The sequence below is a fragment of the Bactrocera latifrons genome, unplaced genomic scaffold (assembly GCF_001853355.1).
Source record: "Bactrocera latifrons isolate USDA-ARS-PBARC rearing strain unplaced genomic scaffold, ASM185335v1 scaffold_3, whole genome shotgun sequence".
Classification (NCBI taxonomy): Eukaryota; Metazoa; Arthropoda; class Insecta; order Diptera; family Tephritidae; genus Bactrocera; species Bactrocera latifrons.
In genome coordinates, this window is record NW_017536629.1 from 3,605,445 (window position 1) to 3,627,384 (window position 21,940).

The 21,940-nt window shown below is 37.0% G+C and overlaps 3 protein-coding genes across 6 annotated transcripts in view; 1 reads left to right on the forward strand and 2 right to left on the reverse strand.

The window, feature by feature from the left end:
• Positions 1-1,804: 1,804 nt before the first annotated feature.
• LOC108970505 (glutamate receptor ionotropic, kainate 5) lies at positions 1,805-10,782 on the forward strand. The gene is made up of 15 exons (XM_018935944.1): positions 1,805-2,299; positions 3,098-3,243; positions 3,317-3,469; positions 6,487-6,623; positions 6,686-6,794; positions 6,872-7,413; positions 7,490-7,598; positions 7,683-7,828; positions 9,043-9,225; positions 9,280-9,348; positions 9,406-9,561; positions 9,638-9,788; positions 9,848-10,068; positions 10,128-10,548; positions 10,610-10,782. Exons 2-15 carry the CDS (start codon positions 3,120-3,122, stop codon positions 10,696-10,698), a joined length of 2,610 nt encoding a protein of 869 aa, XP_018791489.1. The 5' UTR covers positions 1,805-2,299; positions 3,098-3,119; the 3' UTR covers positions 10,699-10,782.
• Positions 10,783-10,847: 65 nt separating this feature from the next.
• On the reverse strand, positions 10,848-11,807 carry LOC108970506. The gene is made up of 3 exons (XM_018935945.1): positions 11,707-11,807; positions 11,392-11,482; positions 10,848-11,274 (listed from the first exon to the last, which is right to left on the reverse strand). Exons 2-3 carry the CDS (start codon positions 11,467-11,469, stop codon positions 10,954-10,956), a joined length of 399 nt encoding a protein of 132 aa, XP_018791490.1. The 5' UTR covers positions 11,470-11,482; positions 11,707-11,807; the 3' UTR covers positions 10,848-10,953.
• A 2,700-nt stretch (positions 11,808-14,507) lies between these two features.
• Positions 14,508-21,940, reverse strand: part of LOC108970365 (protein single-minded) — a 47,436-nt gene continuing 40,003 nt past the window's right edge. For 3 of the 4 annotated variants that reach the window (XM_018935701.1, XM_018935700.1, XM_018935698.1), the window contains 6 exons: positions 21,730-21,831; positions 21,409-21,606; positions 21,138-21,337; positions 18,495-18,601; positions 18,085-18,232; positions 14,508-16,234 (listed from right to left, as the gene is read on the reverse strand). In XM_018935701.1, coding sequence (XP_018791246.1) covers positions 14,947-16,234; positions 18,085-18,232; positions 18,495-18,601; positions 21,138-21,337; positions 21,409-21,606; positions 21,730-21,831 — 2,043 coding nt within the window. In that variant the 3' untranslated portion in view covers positions 14,508-14,946. The remainder of the gene's footprint in view (positions 16,235-18,084; positions 18,233-18,494; positions 18,602-21,137; positions 21,338-21,408; positions 21,607-21,729; positions 21,832-21,940) is intronic. The other variant, XM_018935699.1, reaches the window with a different exon arrangement.

The following is a 21,940-nucleotide window of genomic DNA, read 5'->3' on the forward strand; positions in this document are numbered from 1 at the left end:
ATAGTCCTCAATTTCGAGGCATTGTTTCAAAATTTCATACCAGTGTAAATTCTATTGAAGTTTGATCATAGGTTGGATTTGACAGTAAACTATATGAGCGTTAATTTTCTAAAAGTCAAAACCCATTTCCCTTTCGCTTGCTTTGTTTTTGCAGCATTTTTTGGAATATTGAGTGTGTTATTCCGTAATTTAACAATTGCTCAATTTTTTTCTTGACAAAGTCGGCCACAATCCAAAATGTTTTTTCTTGATATTTTGTTTTTTGATTGATAATCGTTTCTCTGCATCCTTAAATTTAGTATGCAGTGATGTTTATATATCTCCTCCATCCTGGGGATGTGTGTTCATGATGGGTAATCGGTGTTGCTTGTGGAAGTTTTCACTGTTCCGCTGATGATAATCTTTGTATGAATTGCGGCGTATTTAAAGCTTCCATCAATGCAGTTATTTGTGCATGAAGTTGGGGCATTTGTTGTTCCTGTTCTGTTTCTCTTAATGGTGAATTAATTGTCTAAAGCTTGTTGTGAATCTTGATGAATTCGTCGCTGACCGCTTTTCCAGGATCTGGTCTTGATTCATATTTAGAAGTATTGTCCGCAGGATTTATTCTTCCGTCCACTGCCATTATTTCCACACTTTTCTCAAGAATTTAGTGCTGGGACTACTTTTTTTTTTTTGGATAGCAAATAATTTTTATAATCTCGCAACAAAGTTACTAAGGAGAGTATTATAGCTTTGCTCACATAACGGTTGTTTGTAAGTCCCAAAACTAAAATAGTCAGATATAGGGTTATATATACCAAAGTGATCAGGGTGACGAGTAGAGTTGAAATCCGGATGTCTGTCTGTCCGTCCGTAAGTCCGTGCAAGCTGTAACTTGAGTAAAAATTGAGATATCATGATGAAACTTGGTACACGTATTTCTTGACCCCATAAGTTCGAAGATGGGCAAAATCGGGCCCGTGCCACGCCCACAAAATGGCGAAACCCGAAAACCTATAAAGTGTCATAACTAAGCCATAAGTAAAGATATTAAAGTGAAATTTGGCAAAAAGGATCGCATTAGGGAGGGGCATATTTGAACGTAATTTTTTTTTTGGAAAAGTGGGCGTGGCCCCGCCCCCTACTAACTTTTTTGTACATATCTCGGAAACTACTATAGCTATGTCAACCAAACTGTATAGAGTCGCTTCCTTTAGGCATTTCCATATACAGTTCAAAAATGTAAGAAATCGAATAATAACCACGACCACCTCCCATACAAAGGTTATGTTGAAAATCACTAAAAGTGCGTTAACCGACTAACAGTATACGTCAGAAACACAAAATTTTACAGAAGAAATGGCAAAAGGAAGCTGCACCCAGGCCTTTTCTAAAAATTGAAAATGGGCGTGGCGTCGCCCACTTATGGACCAAAAACCATGAATCAGGAACTACTCGACCGGTATATAATATTTTCTTAAGGCCCTGATGATATGTTCGAAATATGAGTGAAATCGGTTTACAACCACGCCTTATTCCAATATAACGCTATTTTGAATTCCATCTGCTGCCTTCTCTGTATAATATATACATTAGGAACCAATGATGATAGCGGAATAAAACTTTACACAAATAAGGTATTTGAGCTGAGGTATCCCTTGTGGAAAAATTGTCGTGATCGGACTATAACTTTTCAATACAATTAAAATAAATGAAAATATGTACAATTCAATACTCAAAGTACACAAATTGATCTAATCTAATTAATTTTACAGCAACAAATAAAAAAATATGTAGCCTCCTTATTTCTTATATATCATTTTGACATGAAACTGATAGTTTTTGCTGGAAAAATATTTGCTATGAGAACTTATAAGCTAAGAGATATCTAATTGAAAACACTAACTGAAATATTACTACTCGAAATTGGTTGTAAGTTTGAGGTATTTTAGTTGGCATTATTAGAGATAAAAATATGAAAATGGTACTTCAAGCCTGTCAGCCCTCATGAAACTTCCCCATTCCTGAGGTCTTCTCGTCTAAAGAGTTTGTATCCATTCTGAGAAGTTTCTACTCATTTTATTATTAAGTTATTTTCTCTGTACTTTTGTGCCTTAATATTATTTTGAACTCTTCAATTTTCCTCCTGGGCATGCAAGCGCACACATCTACACATACATATGTGCTTACATATACACATATAAACACACAATTTCACAGCCACTTTGTTTTTATGACAATCGGCAATAAACAGTTACACGCCCACAATTCGTACGCCCACTGGCGGCGAACACCTGCTGTAGCGTGCCCGCCAAAAGTAAGTATGTGATGGGTATATAAACGTACATACATATAAATGTGTACACGTATAATGCGTGCGAGGTGAGGCGGAGACGCAGTGGCGAGAATATGCCAATCAAAAGACACGCTAACACACACAACTAGCATAGAAATTTTAATGAGGGGTTGAGGAAGTAAGTGAAATAATAAGAATATTTAAACAAAATTTAATTTATTTCCAAATTAAATATTTTATATTTTTTGAGACATTTCTACAAAAGAATAAAAAAAAATATTTTTTGTTATTAAAATATTATAACTTAATAATTCAGTCGAATTTCAAATTCAAATTATTGTAGCAATAAATATCAGTTTGCTTTCCAAAATATTTAATATTTTAGACACAGTTTTTCAAACTTGTTTTCAATCAAAATAAAAATACATTTCAAAACTACCTTAATTTCGACGATTCATTAGAGCACCCCTTAATTGGATCCGCACGTATCCCAAGAGGGTTATTTTAAAGCATGAAAACCGCTGCAGTGCAATGGCCGTGCTTTCGATTTCACTCGTTAAATATTAATCATACCAATCTGGCCTTTGCTCTCGACCACGGCGGCACTCCATATTTGAATGTACGTATATAAGTGTGCGTGCAGTAATATCCGTGGCGGTTAATTTGAAGTGTTAGTTAGGCGCACGCCAAATGCAATCAGAAATTAATAAATATTTTTGTGCTATCCTTTTTATAACTGCCAATCCCGTTATAATATTCAATTCTTTTGTGAATGCTTTTCCGAGTTAAAATGCAATGCTCAGGCACTGAGTTTTTCAGTTAAGTTTTACTTTTGCAACGAATGTCAGCGATGCGCTTTCGCGCTTCTTTGTGGTCACTGTGGCTGCCCCTGTGCCTCGCGCTGCTGCCGCAACACGTCGCAGCCAATGACTTCTCTTCGTTTTTAACTGCAAACGCATCTTTAGGTGAGGAAAGTGTAGCTTTCATTTTCATGCGTGTTTCTTATGGTATTTAATTTTTTTCTTTCACGAATTCCAGCCGTTGTTGTGGATCAAGAGTATATGCAAATGCGTGGTGAAAATGTTCTAGCGAGTTTTCAAAAAATTCTAAGTGACGTGATACGTGAGAATTTAAAGAACGGCGGCATCGAAGTGAAGTATTACTCATGGAGTCAAATTCGCTTGAAAAAAGGTGGGCAATTTAGTTTCCTTATATACATATACCGACCTTATGTTTAGTGTTACGAGAAAGAAGTGGAACACATTTCTCCCAATGAAGTGCGATTTCAGTTGTTAAAGTTTCTTGAGAAAAAAGCAAAAGAAATAATTATTTCAATTTACAAACACACTGAAATTTTAATTTAAATACCACTTAAGTTATATTTCTGACCTAGAGGTTATATATTTTCTCATCTATTCTCTCATTGACGGTGCAAAGTGGACTTAGTGTATTTAATTTCGGTAAGTTCAAATGCGTGAATTTGAACCAATTTTGACAAACTTTGTCGGACACGAATGAAAAAATTGTGAGTTTAATTACAGGGTTTGTCCGAAAAGTAATGGGACTGAGTCGATTTAAAGAATTTATTAAACCAATCGTTACAATTCTTTAAAAATTTTCAAAAAATGCTCCATCCGCGTCGATGCAGCGCCGCCAGGGCGATTGCCAAGCATTGAAGGCGTCGCCTTGAGATCCGAGGTGCATGCTGCTTGGATCCTCTTTATCAGTTCAAAATGCTCGGAAGAGTGCTGGCCACCTGTGATTAGCTTATTAAAAACTTGGGGATCATTTCACACATGTTCAAATTTTCTTGGCACATTTCCACAAGCGGCAATTTCTGGTCGTCTTTGAGCAGTTTTAGAACCATCATTGCCTATGTTCAAGTGCTTCGTCACAATGTCATGAACCACAGATTTTGAAAAAATTAAAAACTGGGCAATTAAACGAATACTTAGTCGACTTCTGAATTCAAAACTTTGAACACACGAGTCACATTGTCGGTGTTGGTGGAAGTCGCAGGTCTCCCAGCACTGGCTTCATCAGCGACCTCTTTGCCGCCCTCCAAAAAGGTCTTATGCCACCGAAACACACCGCTTCTTCCTTAAGCAACCTTCTGGATAAGCCTGCTTGAACATATCAAACGTCATTGTCGCAGATTTATTGAGTTTTACACAGAATTTAATCGTGTACCTCTGCTCTAACGAACACTGCATTTTCGGCTTGTAACACTCACAGAAACACGTCGTGCGAAAATGTTTGGCCTGACTCTCCAGGTGCTCAGAGACAACCGACCAGCCGCTCATACGTTAGCTAAAAAGGAATTCTACCGAACCGCGGCGGTAGAAAATTCGTAATATTACTTTCCGTACAAACCCTGTACATACCACTATAAGGAAAGGATTTTCTCTGAATTTCAACTATAGGTACTAGGATCCAAATACTCGGTATCTAGAGGCTTGAACATTCTTTGTTGCATTTCGACAATTTTTAGCCATTAACTAAGTATTATACTCTGTAGCCACATGTTGCATATTTTTTGGGTATCGTAAAAGGACTAAAGGACCATTTTTTACAATTCTTACAATACAGGAGTTATCTCGAGCAAAAACCTACTTAGCTACAATATTTTTTTTTTCTTATAAATATTCTACTCAAACTACTCAATTATTCCAAAGAAAATATTCAAAACTCGGCCATTACAGCACACAAACATTGAACACAAAGAAATCTTTCGTTCGAGACCTTGTAAATTATATCACAAAAACCTGTAAAAAGTTTCATTAAAATCATTTAAGTATTTCCCGAGAAATCTTGTCAACCGAAAACAAGTTCAAGAAAAACGCGTTTAAAGTTTCAAGAGACTATATAGCTGACCTCGACCGCGCACACTTTCAGGACTGTATCCCCAAAAATTTTATTCGGATCAACTTGAGAATATAGTACAATATTCCAGAGATGCTGTAGAATTAGCTAAGATGGTTTTTTTTTGTTTTTTTTTTTTTTTTGTGAAGCTGTGAAACCCATGTAACCCCTTCTTCTTATTTGGTCATTTTTTGACAAAGATTTGTGATATGTATAGTAATGCTGAATTAAGTAAAACTCCAGTCTAGTTTTGGAAAATATTCAGATCAAAACTTAAAGCAAAGTTGCAACAAATTTCTTAGCAGCGATAAAAGAGGTTCGCTAGAAATAGAGAAACTACTGAAGGACCGTCCGATAATAACTTAACCTCAGCGATTGTGATACTATCATCCGAAAATTGTATTATACATATAGTAGATTTTCGACGTGGACTATTGTTACGAGTATTATAGTCCAACCAGATCAGTAATTTTCTTTCGGCCGCGAGGATTTTGCAAAAATTAACAAAGAGCAATATGAGTCGTCGATTCGATTCATATTATTGAAAAGAAGATCGCGCAGTAAATTTAAAGAATGCTTGAATGCTGTATACGGTGACTTGACTCTTTCGATAGCGACTGTTTAATAAATTTTAATGTCTTCACGTCGATTTATGATAAGCCAAGTGAATGTGCCTCAACCACGGAGAATAACATGGCCAAACACCATGATTTCCTATTGAAGGACACCGAACGTATGGAAGATATCTGCACTGTACATACCTCAAAAACCACATGGGACATATTCTGCATGAATTATTGTGAATGAAAGCAACTACCGGGGTAATTTGTGCTGGTTTACTCACTCCGTATAAAAAACGAATCGTTTCTTAACCGTTGACGAAGCGTACATGCACGCGTATACACCAGAGATCAAAGGAACAGTGACTTTAGCCGGACAACTGCACCGAAGAAAGAAGATGAGCATAGGTTTTTTGTTTTTTATTAACAAAGTCCGATCGATAGTGCATCGACTTCCTGGACAAGGCAAAACAGTCACAGGGCTATACTATGCACTGTTACTATGTTATTCGTCTGATTCGACACCGAATTCCAGCAAAAATGCTCATTTGGGGAAGGAACAAAGCGTATTTCAAAATGACAGCGCTTTGGCTCCTAACTCCGCCAAAACTTTGGTTTCAAATTAGGTTTTGAACTGTTGCACCATTCATCTGTTGTCTTTAGATTTGGCTCCGTACGACTTTCTAAATGTTTTTGTAAAGCAGCCTTCTAACTAAATTCTATACAACCTATCCTTTAACCTCCTACATTTTATTCCATATGAGCTTAATGAACGGATAATTATAGATTTTCTCGCTGCCATGACAGTGGCGGACTGCAAGAGTACTTGGCAACTGTTTGACTCTACCCAACAGAACTCCATACTACTGATTGCCATAACTGACGCCAATTGTCCGCGGCTGCCCTTAAATCGTGCTATTATGGTATAGACTCAATGGCTTCCCATACCACAAATTTGCAATAAATTCTTAAAATATGCTTCCAGATACCCATTGTCGATGAGGGTCAGGAATTGTCGCAGATTATTTTGGACATAAAAGTACAGCGTTTATTACGCTGGAAGACGGCCGCTGTGCTACTCGATCAAACTATATGTGAGTCTACGTACGAGTATAAACTTTGACTTAACATATGAACCTACAAATTACACAAACCCTTCTTTTCCATCAAGTGCACGACAATCCCACATTGGTGGAGTCGGTGGTACATGAGAGCGCCAAAAATCATATAACACCGTTCTCCCTGCTGCTATACCAGATCGACGACACGCTGCGCAGTCAAAAGAAACGCTCCGCAATACGCCAAATGTTGAGTGCCTTTCAGGACGGCGAACAAACCCCACGACAATTTATTGTGTTGTCACAATTTTATGAGGACGTAGTGGAAATCGCTGCGAGCATGAAATTATTTCACGTCTACAATCAATGGGTTTTCTTTGTGTTGAGCGAGGAGCTGCGCAACCACGATCCCATCTCGGTGACACAGAATTTGGATGAGGGTGCCAATATTGCGTTCGCTTTGAACACAACCGAACCCACATGCAGCAGTTCCATTAACTGCACAATAACGGAATTGTCATTGGCGCTCGTTACGTCCATTTCACGTATGATCGTTGAGGAGCAATCGATCTATGGCGAAATTTCCGATGAGGAATGGGAAGCTATCCGTTATACCAAACAGGAAAAGCAGGATGAAATGTTGGGATACATGAAGGTATGTAGATATCATAATGAAGAGAAAGCTTATAAGGATATTCCAAGATATATATACATATATAAAATTATTATAGGAATATCTTAGAGAGTACAGTAAATGCACGAGTTGTTCGCATTGGAAGATTGAGACAGCTTTAACGTGGGGCAAGAGCGAGGAGCATCGTAGATATCAATCAAATTCAGGTAAGTTTTTGAAAATAGCAGTAAAATGATCGCCCTCTCTCATTTTTCTCTCATTTCACTTTTCTCATAAAAACTCTCTCCCAGAACTTCGTGATACACACAATAAAAATTTCGAATTCATCGACGTTGGCTATTGGACACCCACTTTGGGTTTTAATACACACGAAGTTATGTTTCCACATATCACGCATTTCTTTCGCAATATCACCTTGGACATTCTAACGGTGCACGTAAGTTATGGCTAAGAGATATGTATTTATCATTATAAACTGGACAGGGTATATTAAGTTTGCCACAAACAGCCAGAAAAAATCGCCGGATCCTGTTAGATTAGATTAAACAAATAAATGAAGAAAACAGAGCGACTTAAGGCCTACTGTGACCTCCCCCATTCCACCCAGAATGGTCTATTTCTCCTGCAGTAGTCTACCAAGCCCTGCACAGCCTCTGGGGTCGAAATTAGTATTTCTACAGGAAAGTACGTCGCTGCCAGGACGAGATCCACTCCTTCGTTATCCTTAGCGTGCACAACGACCAGGTCCTGTGGTAGGCACCCTAAAATACTATACCAATTCTGGGTCTCATGCTAAAGAGAATCCAGATGACCTCATTCGAGACCGTTTTGAGTCCCCTGAGCTCTCTTTTGTGTGTAAGCAGGATGCCCAGGTTATCCGATGAGAACCTGCTTCCGATGACGGCGAATGCTGACGCCGGGTGATACAGGTTCACCTAGGCAACTTCCACATCTGCGACCACAATAGGAACAGTTTTATGAAGAACTGATCCTCATCTGCGCCGTCCTTCACTTTGTTATCCAGGCCTTTAAGTCTTCCTAAGAGCCCCCTCTTTTACGCCTGGCTGGTCCGTTGGGACCTCCACCATAGCCTCAGCAGTTGCAGCCTGCTGGGCCGTACTGGCGCCGGTGCGAGTAGCATTCTCGTCTACCTCCATTTTCTCGTCCTTACCGCTCTCCTCAGCATATTTGGGCTTGTAGGGTCGCATAATTAGCATACTTAACTGGTAGTTCAGGCGGAAGGCCTTCTTCCGAATGAGTTTATACGATTCTTCGCCCACATATAAATTCAGCCTCCATCCAGAATCCCCAATTTTGCTATCCACTACTTGCCAGGGCGAGGTATTAATTAACTCGTTTTGATTCCTGACGAGCCCTAGAGTAAATTCGAACGGCTTGCACAACTGGAGAAGAATACAGTGGCGTATATATAAATATGGTGTCGAGCTGAGTCGATTCAATTAATCTTTCAAGAACTATCAAAATGATTTCCGTTGTTACCAGTTACCTTAAAGATTTAGTCACACCATATACCTAGTTGCTATAAGAAATACACCTATGAAGAGTATCGGTGCAGCCGAAATTAACGTCTTTCTTGTTTTCTCTATATATTTTCCTTATATAATTTATTCCTTATGAATTTTTGGAAAGAGCCCGCCATGGCAAATTTTGGAACGCAACAGCCGTGGCGACATAGTTCGTCATAGCGGTATTTCTATGGAGATCCTCAAAGAAATGAGCCGCATGTTAAATTTCTCCTATATTCTTCATGAAGTCAAAGTAAACGCAGCAGATTCGGCTGCAGAGGACATGCAACATACGGCCAACGTAACGGTAAAGTTTACAAATGCTAATCGTATTATTCGCGTCTAATGTTTTGACCTGTAGGACGATCTCTTTGGTTCGCTTACCTTCAATATACCATACCAAGTCATAGAAACGATGCAGGCGAGTCGTGTAAGTACAAATGCTTTGATTGTGAATATTATAAAAATAAAACATAACTCTTTACAGTACTTTATGGCTGCGCTAGCTGCCACTATTGATGAACCTGATAAGAAGTCATTTAACTACACCGTGCCAATAAGCGTACAGATGTATACTTTTATTTCCCGCCAGCCGGATGAAGTGAGTCGCATTTATCTGTTTGCAGCTCCTTTTACAACCGAGGTAAGCAAGACAAAATAAGTGTGTACGACAAGTATGTAAGTGAACAATGTCCAAAAAATATATACACGCCGAACAGATATGGGGCTGCCTGGTGGTCATTATTATAATCACTGCGCCGGTGCTATACTTCATAAATCGTCTGGTGCCAATGGACCATTTGCGCATAACCGGCCTCAGCACACTCAACAGTTGTTTTTGGTATATCTATGGTGCGCTACTACAACAAGGTAATAAATACCATAAATACACCAACTAGCTTTTAACTGACCCTGTATATTTTTGGCAGGCGGCATGTACTTACCTAAAGCGGATAGTGGTCGTCTAGTGATCGGCGTTTGGTGGATTGTTGTAATTGTACTTGTGACTACATACAGTGGAAACTTGGTTGCATTTCTTACGTTTCCGCAATTTCAACCTGGCATAGATTACTTTTTTCAAATATTTTCATCCAGCGCAATGCAACAATTTGGTTTGCGAAATGGCTCTTACTTTGAAAAGTATGCAACGGTAAGTACATATCGTATACGGTCTATTATTTTTTATAAACAATAAAAATTTTCAAATAGCAAATAACAACGCGCGATGATTTTCGTGATTATGTGCAACGCGCCATCATTTACAATAATGTACAAGGTGAGGATATTGGCGCAGTGCAGGATGGCAAGCGCATTAATGTCGATTGGCGCATCAATCTGCAGCTGATTATACAAAAGCAATTCGAAAAGGACAAGGAGTGTAAGTTCTCATTGGGACGTGACAATTTCGTAGCCGAGCAGATTGGTTTGATTGTACCGAGGGATAGTCCATATCTACAATTAATTAATGATAAAATAACACGAATGTTCCAAATGGGTTTCATAGAACGTTGGCATCAAATAAATTTACCTTCGATGGACAAGTGTAGTGGTCATGGTGGTATGCGGCAAATTATGAACCACAAAGTGAATTTGGATGACATGCAAGGCTGCTTTATGGTACTTTTGTTTGGTATGACGACATGTGCATTAACTCGTTACTTTTCATTAAACTAGAATTTAATTTATTGCAGGTTTTTTTATTGCTCTGTTCATATTATTCATCGAATATTGGTATAGATGGTACTTTGTTGAGAAAAAGCGAGGGGTCTTTTCAACTTGAATTGAAAAACTGGTATACGAATATATACGAATGTATACACCGGCGATATTTCTTGCAATAAATATTTTGCTAAAACACTTGAAATATATCAAAACTATACTCTTTGTATTAACATTCCAATGGAATTTTTAATAATAAAATCACCGAAATTCACATACTTATTTATATTACTTTAATATAATTTGTTGGTGAAAATCAATTTCATTTTACACGTAAAAAACCAAACCCAAAAGAACATATCAACTATTGATAAGCTTAGTTGGAGTTGGCGTTGGGGCCACGACGACGACCGAAACCTTGCACAATGTTGACGAAACGACGGTTGTATTGGATCCTCCTCTTTGCACGGCCAGTCTTCTTCTTCTTCTTTTCTTGTTTCTCCACCTTTGGTGTCTGTCCTTTGACCTTACCGGCACGCGCTAAAGAACCGTGCACTTTACCACCCAACATTGGTACAGTGATATCCAACTCCAAGGAAGCCAAAGATGTCACAGCGGCATCATTGCACAAGGCATTGCCTTCACAATTCAATGTGATTTCTTCAATGTTCAAACCATGGGCTTGAGCGATTTGTGCCTAAAAGAAAATATACAAAATTAGCGTATACGTACAAAACAGAAGAAGTAGGGTTAGAAATGATGTCAGTTGACATTGTTGACCTGTCACCATCGATGTAGCAATTTTCTTACACACCTTAACTTCGGCAATGGTAGCAGTAGGGAGCACCTCAACGGGCTCTACGGCATCAAAACCACGTACGAACAATTGCATTTTGTGTTTTTATCTGCAAGTAGAACAAAGAATCGATATTAAATTTCACCACTTTCGAAGCATTGCGAGCACAAGAAACACGTGTTAAAAATTATGTCCATTATGGTATAATTATAAACATAATCTTTTCAAAACTCATTATCATCTTATTTTATCGCATTATTACATGGCTTTGAATAATTTTATGTATATTTATTCGTATTTAAAAAGAAAATTTTATTAAAACAGAATTCTCACCTTCACACTAGCGAGGGATTCGCGAAAAAAGAAAGATGGCTGTTTTTCGAACTTGTCAAATCAATCGAAGTTGAAACGTCAAATTATTTCATGCAATCAGAGTTGTATTGCTAATATATAAATGTCGAAGTAGCACTTTTTTCTAATTAGCACAAGTCATCAATAAAAAATATATTGTAAATATTATTTGTAATCAATTTACTATATTTCGGTAACACTACCTTCATGACTCTACAGAAAATATTTATCTATCAGCAAACGTTGCTTTTACAAAACTCTCTTCTAATGCAACCTTGTGTGCACGAAGTTTAGTGTGTTCAGTGCGTGCTCTACTTCCGCATGTTTTCGAATAAATCAAGCGGTGCTACCAGAGATTCATATTTATTTAAGAGGACGGAAAATTTGCAATAGTTTCAATAGCACTAGTTTAAATTATATAAACTATTTATTTTAATTAGTTTTAATAAAAATATAATTTTATTTTAAATTTCGAGAATTTTAGTTTAAAAATTTCACCTTATTATTTGATATATAAGATCTATGTCCATTGACGCCTTTTTTCGAATTCCAAATTCGAATTATTTTAATTTTGCTTTGGCATCCCTTGAACGCTATTTTTACGATGACAAAACATTTATAAATTGATAAACAATTAAATAATTTTGTGTCATTAATAATTTTATTTGAAAACACTAAAAATCAAAATATGTTGTGGCCTTTCAGCTATAATTGAGTAAGCGTTGTCTACGCCAATCAAGAAATAGAAAAATGAAAATAACAACTAGGTAAACAACTTAATAAAATATTTGCTTTTTATTTAAATGTTATTTAATAAATTAAACACAATTTGTATAAATAATTATCACTTTATTTATATGTTTCTTTAGTTATTATCTTATATTAGTCTGTCAACCGACTTTAATGTCAATATTTAGAAAAACTCAAAGTATCATCAGCTGCTTCATCGTCCGAGCGATATTCGTTAAGCATAAAATCGCTTAGAATTCTTTGTTTATTGTACATAAATATAGCTTACGAAGATCATTAATGCTCACTATTATTTAGTTTTATATATAATTTTGATTTTACGTACACTTTTTAAATAAATTTTTTATACTTTAGGTATTCTCAACATACAACATTTACATACATATGTATATACGCCATGGATAAACCATAACGGCATTAAGCGAATAATTGGAAAACTCACAATTTTTGTACAGTTAATTTTATTCGCTTGTTTTATTATTTTAGCAATTAATTTATTTACATATTGTTATTACTTAATGTTAAAGAAAATACAAAAACAATTTGGCTTGATAATTGCGTAACTTTGGGTAATAAATAAAATATACTTTTAAGCACATATGTAAGTAAAATTAAATTGCCCAACAAAGAAAGACTTACTAAACAAATAAATAAAAACTATGTAAAGTCGTTCTAAGTTGACACAGATTTTTAAATATTTTTTTATTCAATTAATTTAAAGTAAATAAGTGAATATGGGCGCACTAACCCTAGAAAACACCGCATAACTGTTCTGAGATCTAAATATATGCAATAATAATATATAAATAATTATTTTAAGAACTTTGAAAACATTTTGGAAAAGCTACGATTTATTTATATTATCTTAATCCCAAATATCGAATCGAAAAATTAAAAATTTTTACTCCCAAATACCGGATATAAAAAAAAAAATGTTAATCCAAATTTATATTTAAGGGGTTATATACAGTTAGGATTTTCACAAAAAATCTTTTTTTTTTTCAATTTCTTAACTTAAATAGTATATATAAGAATACACAGAGAAAATTCCATATCATTTCGGTGAATATTTTCGAAGTTACACAGAGAGCTTTGAAAGGGAAGGGTTCTTGGAAATGCATTTCAAACGTTTTTCTCAAAATGGTGTTTTCAAAGTCGATGATCAACATCACTCGAAACGATTAGTTTAAAATTTTAACTCGAACTTCTTAAATAAAATTTTTAATATTCAATAGAAGATTTTTTCTCACCTATAAATATGTTTTTTCTTTTATATAGAATTTAAGATGAAAAATATTGTTTTGAGAAACCCTAATTTTGTTAATAAATTGTATTTTGCTTATTCTTCCAATGAATTACTAGATTTAACATTACTTTAACGAAATTTGTTTTTTTTTTTTTTATTTCAGAGGGTACAGTACAGAGATATAGTGGTCACCGCAGCGTCTTTTTTGAGAGAAGTTTCCAGAGATCAGCATTTTAGGACGTGGTACTAGTAAAATTATCTATTTGGAAATGAACTACCCGAATGTAAAAGTTTTTGCATCCATAAATTTAAAAGTTTTTTCAGAAATTATTCTGGAAAAATCGTTTTTTTCGGCCTTCTAACTGTATATAACCCTTAAGAATTACATTTTAATTAAAAAAAATTAACGAATCTGCATATAATCGAGTTAGATTGCTAGGTCCACTTTTTCAAATATTGCCAGAGCAATAAAATTTGCAAATTTTTAATATTTATATTTACATATTATATATTAAAAAAATAAGTATTGCTTAAGTTAACCCGAACCTAACTGACAGATTGTTGCTAATCAGACTTTTAGAAAACGACCTTTAGTAATCTAAACGGATTTTATGCAGGGTTGTAATACTATATATTTTTTTTGATTTTAAAATATAAGTGATTTAAAGTTGAAAATTTATATTAGAACGGCACAATTTATTTTTAAAACAATTTATTTTAAATAAGTTTACATTTTTTATACATTTCATAACTATTTAATAACTTTTTAACTAATTAACCAGCAAAAGTGAAATCACTAACATCCTTGAAAAAATTTTAAATTAACTAATGAAAATTTGCCTTAAATACACATTTTGGCCACCTCTTCTTTTTAAAATGACTGCTGGGATCTCATAGCTATTCTGGTGTATATAAATAAATTCTGTATAATATGTAAATGATAGTACCTGTTTTTTGAGCCTATGAGTATGCGGCCTTTTCCTCAGCTAGTGCAGACCATATTCGAGTAAATAAAATTGGCAAAAAGATTAAATCGAAACTTATATATAGTTATGTATGTATATATTTTTGTGACTCAGTCCAATTTAATTAGCAATAATTAGAACTATTAAAATTAACAACAACAATGTGTCATAGCAACATGACGACACCCAAGGCGCCCCCAATAAGAGCACAACACGTGCTTTACTGCCACCGATCCTGCGGATCGTACCAGCTAGCAAATGCTAATGTACAAAATCGTTGGGTATATAATGATGATGGGGGTCAACAATGACGCTGGTGTATTGCGGCTGCACGCTGACGCCCTTCTCCACGGCGACGGCGAATGAGCGGGCAATATGCTCATGCTGTTGTTGTTGTTGCTGCTGCTGCTGTTGTAGTTGTTCATGCTCATGCTGTTGTAGTTGATGTGCCACCAGTGTCGTTTGATGCTGATGCATTTGCTGGTGCTCCATTTGTTGTTGTTGTGACTGAGACTGTGGCGTCGTTGGTTGTTGCAGGGTGGCAATATGACCAGACGCCAAGGTTTGTTGCTGCAGCTGATGCGTTTGGTGATGATGCGTGTGTTGATGATGTTCCATAGGTTGTAGGTGATGTTGTTGTGGTTGCTGCTGTTGTTGTGTAGTCGGTGGTCCCGCCATGGCGGCCTGTTGATGCGAACTGCTATCCGACAAATAATGCAATTCAAATGTATGACTCAACTCGCTGTACGTCGTCTGCGGCGAATTGCCCGTTATTATCGACGCATTGCCGGTTGACATTTGGCGCTCGCTCTCCGCGCTGCTGGAACAGCTATTGGAATTCGCGGAGTACGGTCGATTGAGTGATGTGGCTGAAGGCGTCGCCTCGTAGTAGTAGTGTTCACTGCCAGAGTTGTTATTGCTATTGGTCGTGCCGACACTGCCGCCGTAGTATCCGGGGCCGGTGGTTGTGTCCGGGTATTGCATTTCGTGACCGAGCGTCGATGAGGTGACCACGAGATCGTTGATCGGCGGGAAGAGCGTTGTATAGTTGAGGTTTTCGTGTTGCGTTTGCGGTGGTAGCGGTACTTCGTGAGAATGCGCATGCGGATGCACGTGATGCAGATGATGTGTGTGCACATGCGCGTTCGGATGTGCATGCAGATGCGCGTGCTGATGGTGCGGCAGTTGCGTGTGCATTATATGTCCCGTCATATAGGCATTATTGTTGTTATTATTGTGCGTAACGCCGTTGCCGGCGCCGCCACCACTGCTGCTGCTACCGCCAGTCAGCACCGGTGTAAGCACGTTAGGTGGTAGATGTACGCCAGCACTCTCAAAACAAGCGTCCAGTTTGGGACTCACGCTGAGCGCCGCGCAACTCGCCGTACTGCCAACGGCAATGCCATTGCTTAGCGCCGGGTGTGTGGCGACGGCAGCTGCGTGTGCCGCATGCAAAGATGGCGTCAACGCAGCCGAAGCGGTGATTGGCTCGCTTTTAACCACACCCGTTTGTATTTCATTGAGAATCAAGTCTTTGGCCTCTTGTTCACTGCAAGGGTGGTGGAAAATAAAAAAACAACAATTAATAAAGGAATAGTTGGAACATTTTGAAAGGTTGTAATTTTAAATAAATTGCGTATTGGTATTATGAAATACTAACCGCTCAGTAGATATCACGGATCATCAGTGAAATAAATGAAAACTATTCGATTTTAACTAGTTCAGAAATGCTCGTTTCATATATTATATTTAAAAGTTTTGTTTACGGTGTATTAAGATAACGGAAATTTCTAAATTATATTTCGGAAGATTGGAGAATCCAATTATCGAACTTTAAGGGACCTTGGTTTACAAAAAATATGAGAATCTGGAAAGAAAATTTCGTTGATCACGTTTATATAGCGAGCCGCTTGCTCCAAAACAGACCCTCTTGCTGCTGCTCCTCCTGGTGGACAGAATTTGCAACCTTGCTGAGCCCTCAAACCGATTACATCGGAGTGGCCCCTTCAGGGCTTTCTCTTTCTTAGCCTCAGATCCACACGAAATGGTTAACACATCGCACTCGAAGTACCTCACGTAGCGCGTGGAGCTCATCGCGAATGCCGGAGTAGTGATTCAGTATGATAGTACAACTGTGGCTGGATACCTAGAGTAACTAGCACACTCCATTTACACATTTACAAATCATAGGCTTAAAATAGACTTCGTAGACCTTAGCAACAGAACAGCCTTTTTAAGCCTACAAAAAGAAACGAGCAAAGTTGATCTTGTTGTATGAGGACAAGATAAAATTCATCGTGGCCGCATACAAAATTTGCTATTCTCTCGGTACCTAAGCCCCTGTTGTCAGCTATAAATTTGAAAAATTTAGGGACTTTGTATATCTCGGAACCAGCATGGAGATCAAGTGCAGAAGAACTCTTGTCCACAGGTGCCACTTTGGGATCGGTAGACATTGAGAAAAAGCTCCCCCTCTCGAGGAACAAAAAAATTACGTTCTATAAGTCTCTCATGCTCATAAGGAAGCACTTGGAGCTTTCGTGAGAACTGTTATTCGCAATATCTTTGGAGTCGTTCGCGTGAACGGTGAGTATTCGTATAAGATGGAACTAGCATAATAAGCTTTAAGGCGTCATTAATATATGTATAGTAATTAAGCGAATGAAAATACAACGAATGTGTGGGTTAGACCATGTTATTCGCATGGAAAATGATGCTCCATCGAAAAGTTCTTTCGACTCCAGATCCCCACAAATGACCAAGTAAAAGCGACCTATCTGCACTTGGAGTGTACAACTGGCGTGACCTCGCAAAATATACAGGCAACTGGCGAGGTTTTGTGTTCTTAACCCAGAGCGACCCACAGATGTAGTGTCAAAGAGGAATAGGTGTTTCGATGTTTGGAAGAAACGCTGGTGGCACAAGTGCTTATTTTGAAATCAACAACATGAATTAATACTTTTTTCAAAAAAAACGAAACTTCCCGTTATTTTTTTAACACAACTCATACATAAGCACGAATACTTACTGTATACTATTACAAAAAACATATGGTATGGTAGTTACTAATAGGTTTATATCCCACGCATAAAGCCCTAATCCATTTACTAGTAAAAGTAAAGCTTTTTATACATACATACAAATATATATGACAATAGCAATATGTCGCATCAAATAAGAAATATTTTCCTGCTACAAATCTACTCGGCGCAATCACAAAATCCCTTCACAACAAAACAATCCTATTAAAACACTTCAGCATGGCCAATATTTTTTCAGCGCCAACGTTTCGTAATCCACCCGTTATTGGCTGGACTTACTCGTATTACTCAACACTATTTCCGTAACACACGCACACATGTATGAATATACAATACTATATACTAGCTTTCAACTCACCTAAGGACATAATTTACGCTGACGATGCAGTGAGTGCGCGAGGAGCGTGTGTTGTGCACCACGGTCGCATACGACTGCACCCAGACCCAGCCGCCGCCCTTCGTCAAAAAGCGATAGTATTTGGTGGTGACTTGTCCTTTGTATACCACTGCAATAACGACAACATGTAAAATACAATGCAAATTAGTTGGAAAAACAAAAGCGTATTGTAGAAAAATAAATAAATAAATATTGTAAATGCGTTGAAAATGAATTGAAAGGATTTCGCTTTAATTTGCTGGGAATTAAACGATTGTGCCTGGTGTGATTCGATTTTTTTTCATTTTATTTGCATTTATTGTTTTAAATACAAGTAAAAATATTGCGTGGCAGTCATGACACACGCCGGCCAAATACTATATAATACTTACGCGTTTGATGGGCGCAGCTCATGGCTCCAATGTCCGCAACGTGTATGTACTGATAGAGGGTTTTCTCTATGAGGTCTTGCGGTTCATAGCCGGTGAGTTGGGATACTCTGGAAAATTTAAATCAAACGATTTTTTTATTAGTTCAACACTTTACTTTAAAAAATTTGACTAATTTTCTGCAATAAAACATGTATTAAAATAGACCTGAACTTAGGACCTTTCTGTTTAGAAATCATAGCTAACTTCGAATTCTGAACGTTTTTTAGCTATACTAATGATGGTGTTCCAGGAGGCTGTGAGCTAAAGTTATTATACCCTGAACCCTGAAGTACACATTAAGTTTGCCAATTTTCAATGACTTTGTAGCATCCCACGAAACCACCGGATTAGAAAATAATCTATTTCTTAGTTCTGTTATATTTAGAGCTGACGGTTCGCTGACCCCTTTTCATTTATCAGAGGACTGACACGTACATATGTCAAATTTTCCACTTTTACATTACCGCCAAGTATAGATTTTAGCTTTTAAAAAATGAGGCTGTGAAAAAAATACGTGTTCAGAGTCTTCTATGCGAACTGTACATGTCGGACCATAGGGAGTAACGTTAATTTGGAACAGATAGTTTCTAAAGCATCCATGACCACTCGAACACTGAGTTAGGTTGAAACTCAGATCCCCATGTCTTCTGTCTATCCGCGAATAAATATCGTGGATCAGTCTGTGCGTCCATCGTACATCCTTTGGATGAGGTTTGCCACCGCTGCTGTCACAATGTAAGGCTCTTGGATCTCTATGCTTTTTTCTGTTTTGTAGACGGCTCTGGTAGCTGGTAAGGTCACGCGAATTCGTCTCCTGAATGTCAATTTGGCGGCATGCTGACTAGTACTTCAACAGCATCGCTTGATATCGTTCGGAAAGCTCTTATTACCCGGATTGCAGAGAGTCTGCTTTGTCTTACATATGATTTTATATCCAGCGCTTGTATCCATGTTGAGTCGGTTTGGCTGCGTCTCTGAGTTAGTGAGATATCGATCCGAAATGTTGAACGCGTCCTCTTCTCAACACGAAGTTGTTTATTAGTCGGAACCGTCGATAGTGGACAACCATAGCATACAGGTCCCATACAAACAAATAAATTACTCTTGTTCTTATAGATCAATCTCTTTTTTTATTTGGCAAGATATCTGCACGAAACTCGGCATAAAGTCTTGGCTAAAACATCGCGACAACGAGTAAATTATATTTAAAAAATGTATTTTGCCAAGTTGGTAGGATTGTCCATTATTACTATGCCAAATATGAGCCATAATATTGGATGGAGAAAACCCAAGAAAACCTGTTCTTAACTTTACTTAACATTAAACATAATTCCATATACAACATCGTAACGGAAACAAATTCCTACAGCATTCAAGCAGTTTGTAATATTTCCTATAGGCATATCATATTCAAGCGTATAACTACAACATATGAATATATTTATGTACTTGTATGCGTGGAACGAAAACTCCATTGTCATTTTTTGACAGACAATACCTAAAACATTATCATGAGGGTAATTGAGTGTCGGTAATAACCAGACGTCGGCAAACGGCGACTGGTAGCTGCCAAAAACTCCCCCTAACTTACCCATGCCACCGGAATTTTCTACATTTTCATCATCTGGTTGCCGTCGAAGAAACAAAATCACAATTCCCAACAGCTAACATCCACTCGACTGCCGTTACTTCTGATACTGCTGAGCGTAACAATATTGCAGCACTTAGTTAAGAGGGAAATGGTTTGTTTTGCCGTTTTGTTTGCTCAGTCAAAGTGGGTGGATGAGTGGCAAGTGGTTGATTGGAAGGCAGGGTTTTTTATAGACATTGTCTTTTATTATAGATACATACATACATATATATAAATATATACATACTTATTTTTTATCTTTGATTTTCCATCTATTGTCACAATGACATTGGAAAGTGTTGATGTTTAATATTTGTTCAGTTTTATATTTCCAGTTTGAGCTTTAATGAAATGTTAAGGATACTAAGAAAATTTCGAAATTATATGCCTAATTGCCTGTAATTTAATATGTTATTCACTAAACAATTTACAAATTAGAAAACATTTTTGGTTTCACAAAAAATGATCTTGAGAAACAACAGCTGCGACATTTTTAAAGCAGTTCCCACGATAGTCGAGTCTAAGTAGCCGGTACGGACCCGGATTTTATTATTTCAGGAATGTTTTATGCCGCTATAACAACATCATTTTCAAATATTTTTGTTTTTTTATTTTTACAAACACTGTTAAAAAATAGCATAAAATCAAAAAATCTGACAGTTTTCAATTTTTTTTTTTAATCAAGAAATATTTTTAATTATTATTTAGACATCACCTCAAGGGAAATATTTTTAGGTCGACATTATTTGATTTTTTTAACAAAAGACTGCAAGCGTCGGAAGAAAAGACGAAATCGAGGTATTATATTGTTAATATCTAGTTTTTCCACCTAACCTAAAAATGTTTAAATCTGATATATTTTGTTTTTTCTTAAATTTTGATTTTCTCTTCCATCATCAGTGCCTTCGTTAGTCATATTTATTATCCCTATATTTTCACCCATAACTATCAATTTATCAAAAATTCTTACTCACCTCGCATCTAAAAATATTAATTTCAGATCCATGCACGCCCGAAACATAAACATGTTTGTGTGTAATTTAATTTCCGTTATCGCAGACGAAGGCAGAGAGTGACCGACAGCTACAAGGCCCAAATTTTGTATGTAACCGCCATGACCGTCGCCATAGTCAGGAAATATGCGCGCTTTCAAGTAGCCAGAGCAGTGAATAACCTAAAAATAACCAATTTTTAATACAAAAACTGTACAAAAACAAATAACAACATTACAAAGTGGCTACATACCTTATAACCAGATGTTGTGAGTCCAGCGTTCCGTTTCGCCAGCACACACTTCATGCGCAGGAAGAAGGATTTTTGCAATTCGATCGTTTGCGAACCACGATCATTGCCATAGCTGCCATTCGGACTGCCGATGACGTTCGCATGGCCGGTGGGTGGATTGCCGCTCTGTGGTAGATGTAATGAATTAATAAATGCATCCTAAAATGCCAAACGCCAAACAAAATGGAAAGAAGAGAAGCCGTGGATCAGTACATAAGCAAATATACATAGGTTTATGTATGTATATATATACTGAAAAATGGCGATAAATAAGTAACTTACCGGATTTTGGTACATATAAGGATGCAGTGAGAGTATAGCGTTCATCTCATCGTGATCGTGGTTGTGTATATATTCGAATATAGAATTGCCGGTGAGTTCAACCTGCAGAAAAATAAAGGAAGAGAGAAAATTATTTGCATGTATAAATAAAAAGTAGAGTAAGAAATGACGGAGAACCTTTAAGATAGTATACATAGTATATGTACATAAA

Bases quoted from the DNA above. Each gene is read 5' to 3' on its own strand.
- LOC108970505 (XM_018935944.1), top strand. From the start codon at position 3,120: ATGTCAGCGATGCGCTTTCGCGCTTCTTTGTGGTCACTGTGGCTGCCC. The intron at 3,244-3,316 runs GTGAGGAAAGTG...CACGAATTCCAG, and splicing joins AACTGCAAACGCATCTTTAG to CCGTTGTTGTGGATCAAGAG. The intron at 6,795-6,871 runs GTGAGTCTACGT...TTTTCCATCAAG, and splicing joins GCTACTCGATCAAACTATAT to TGCACGACAATCCCACATTG.
- LOC108970506 (XM_018935945.1), bottom strand. From the start codon at position 11,469: ATGCAATTGTTCGTACGTGGTTTTGATGCCGTAGAGCCCGTTGAGGTG. The intron at 11,275-11,391 runs GTGTGTAAGAAA...ATTTTCTTTTAG, and splicing joins CTACCATTGCCGAAGTTAAG to GCACAAATCGCTCAAGCCCA.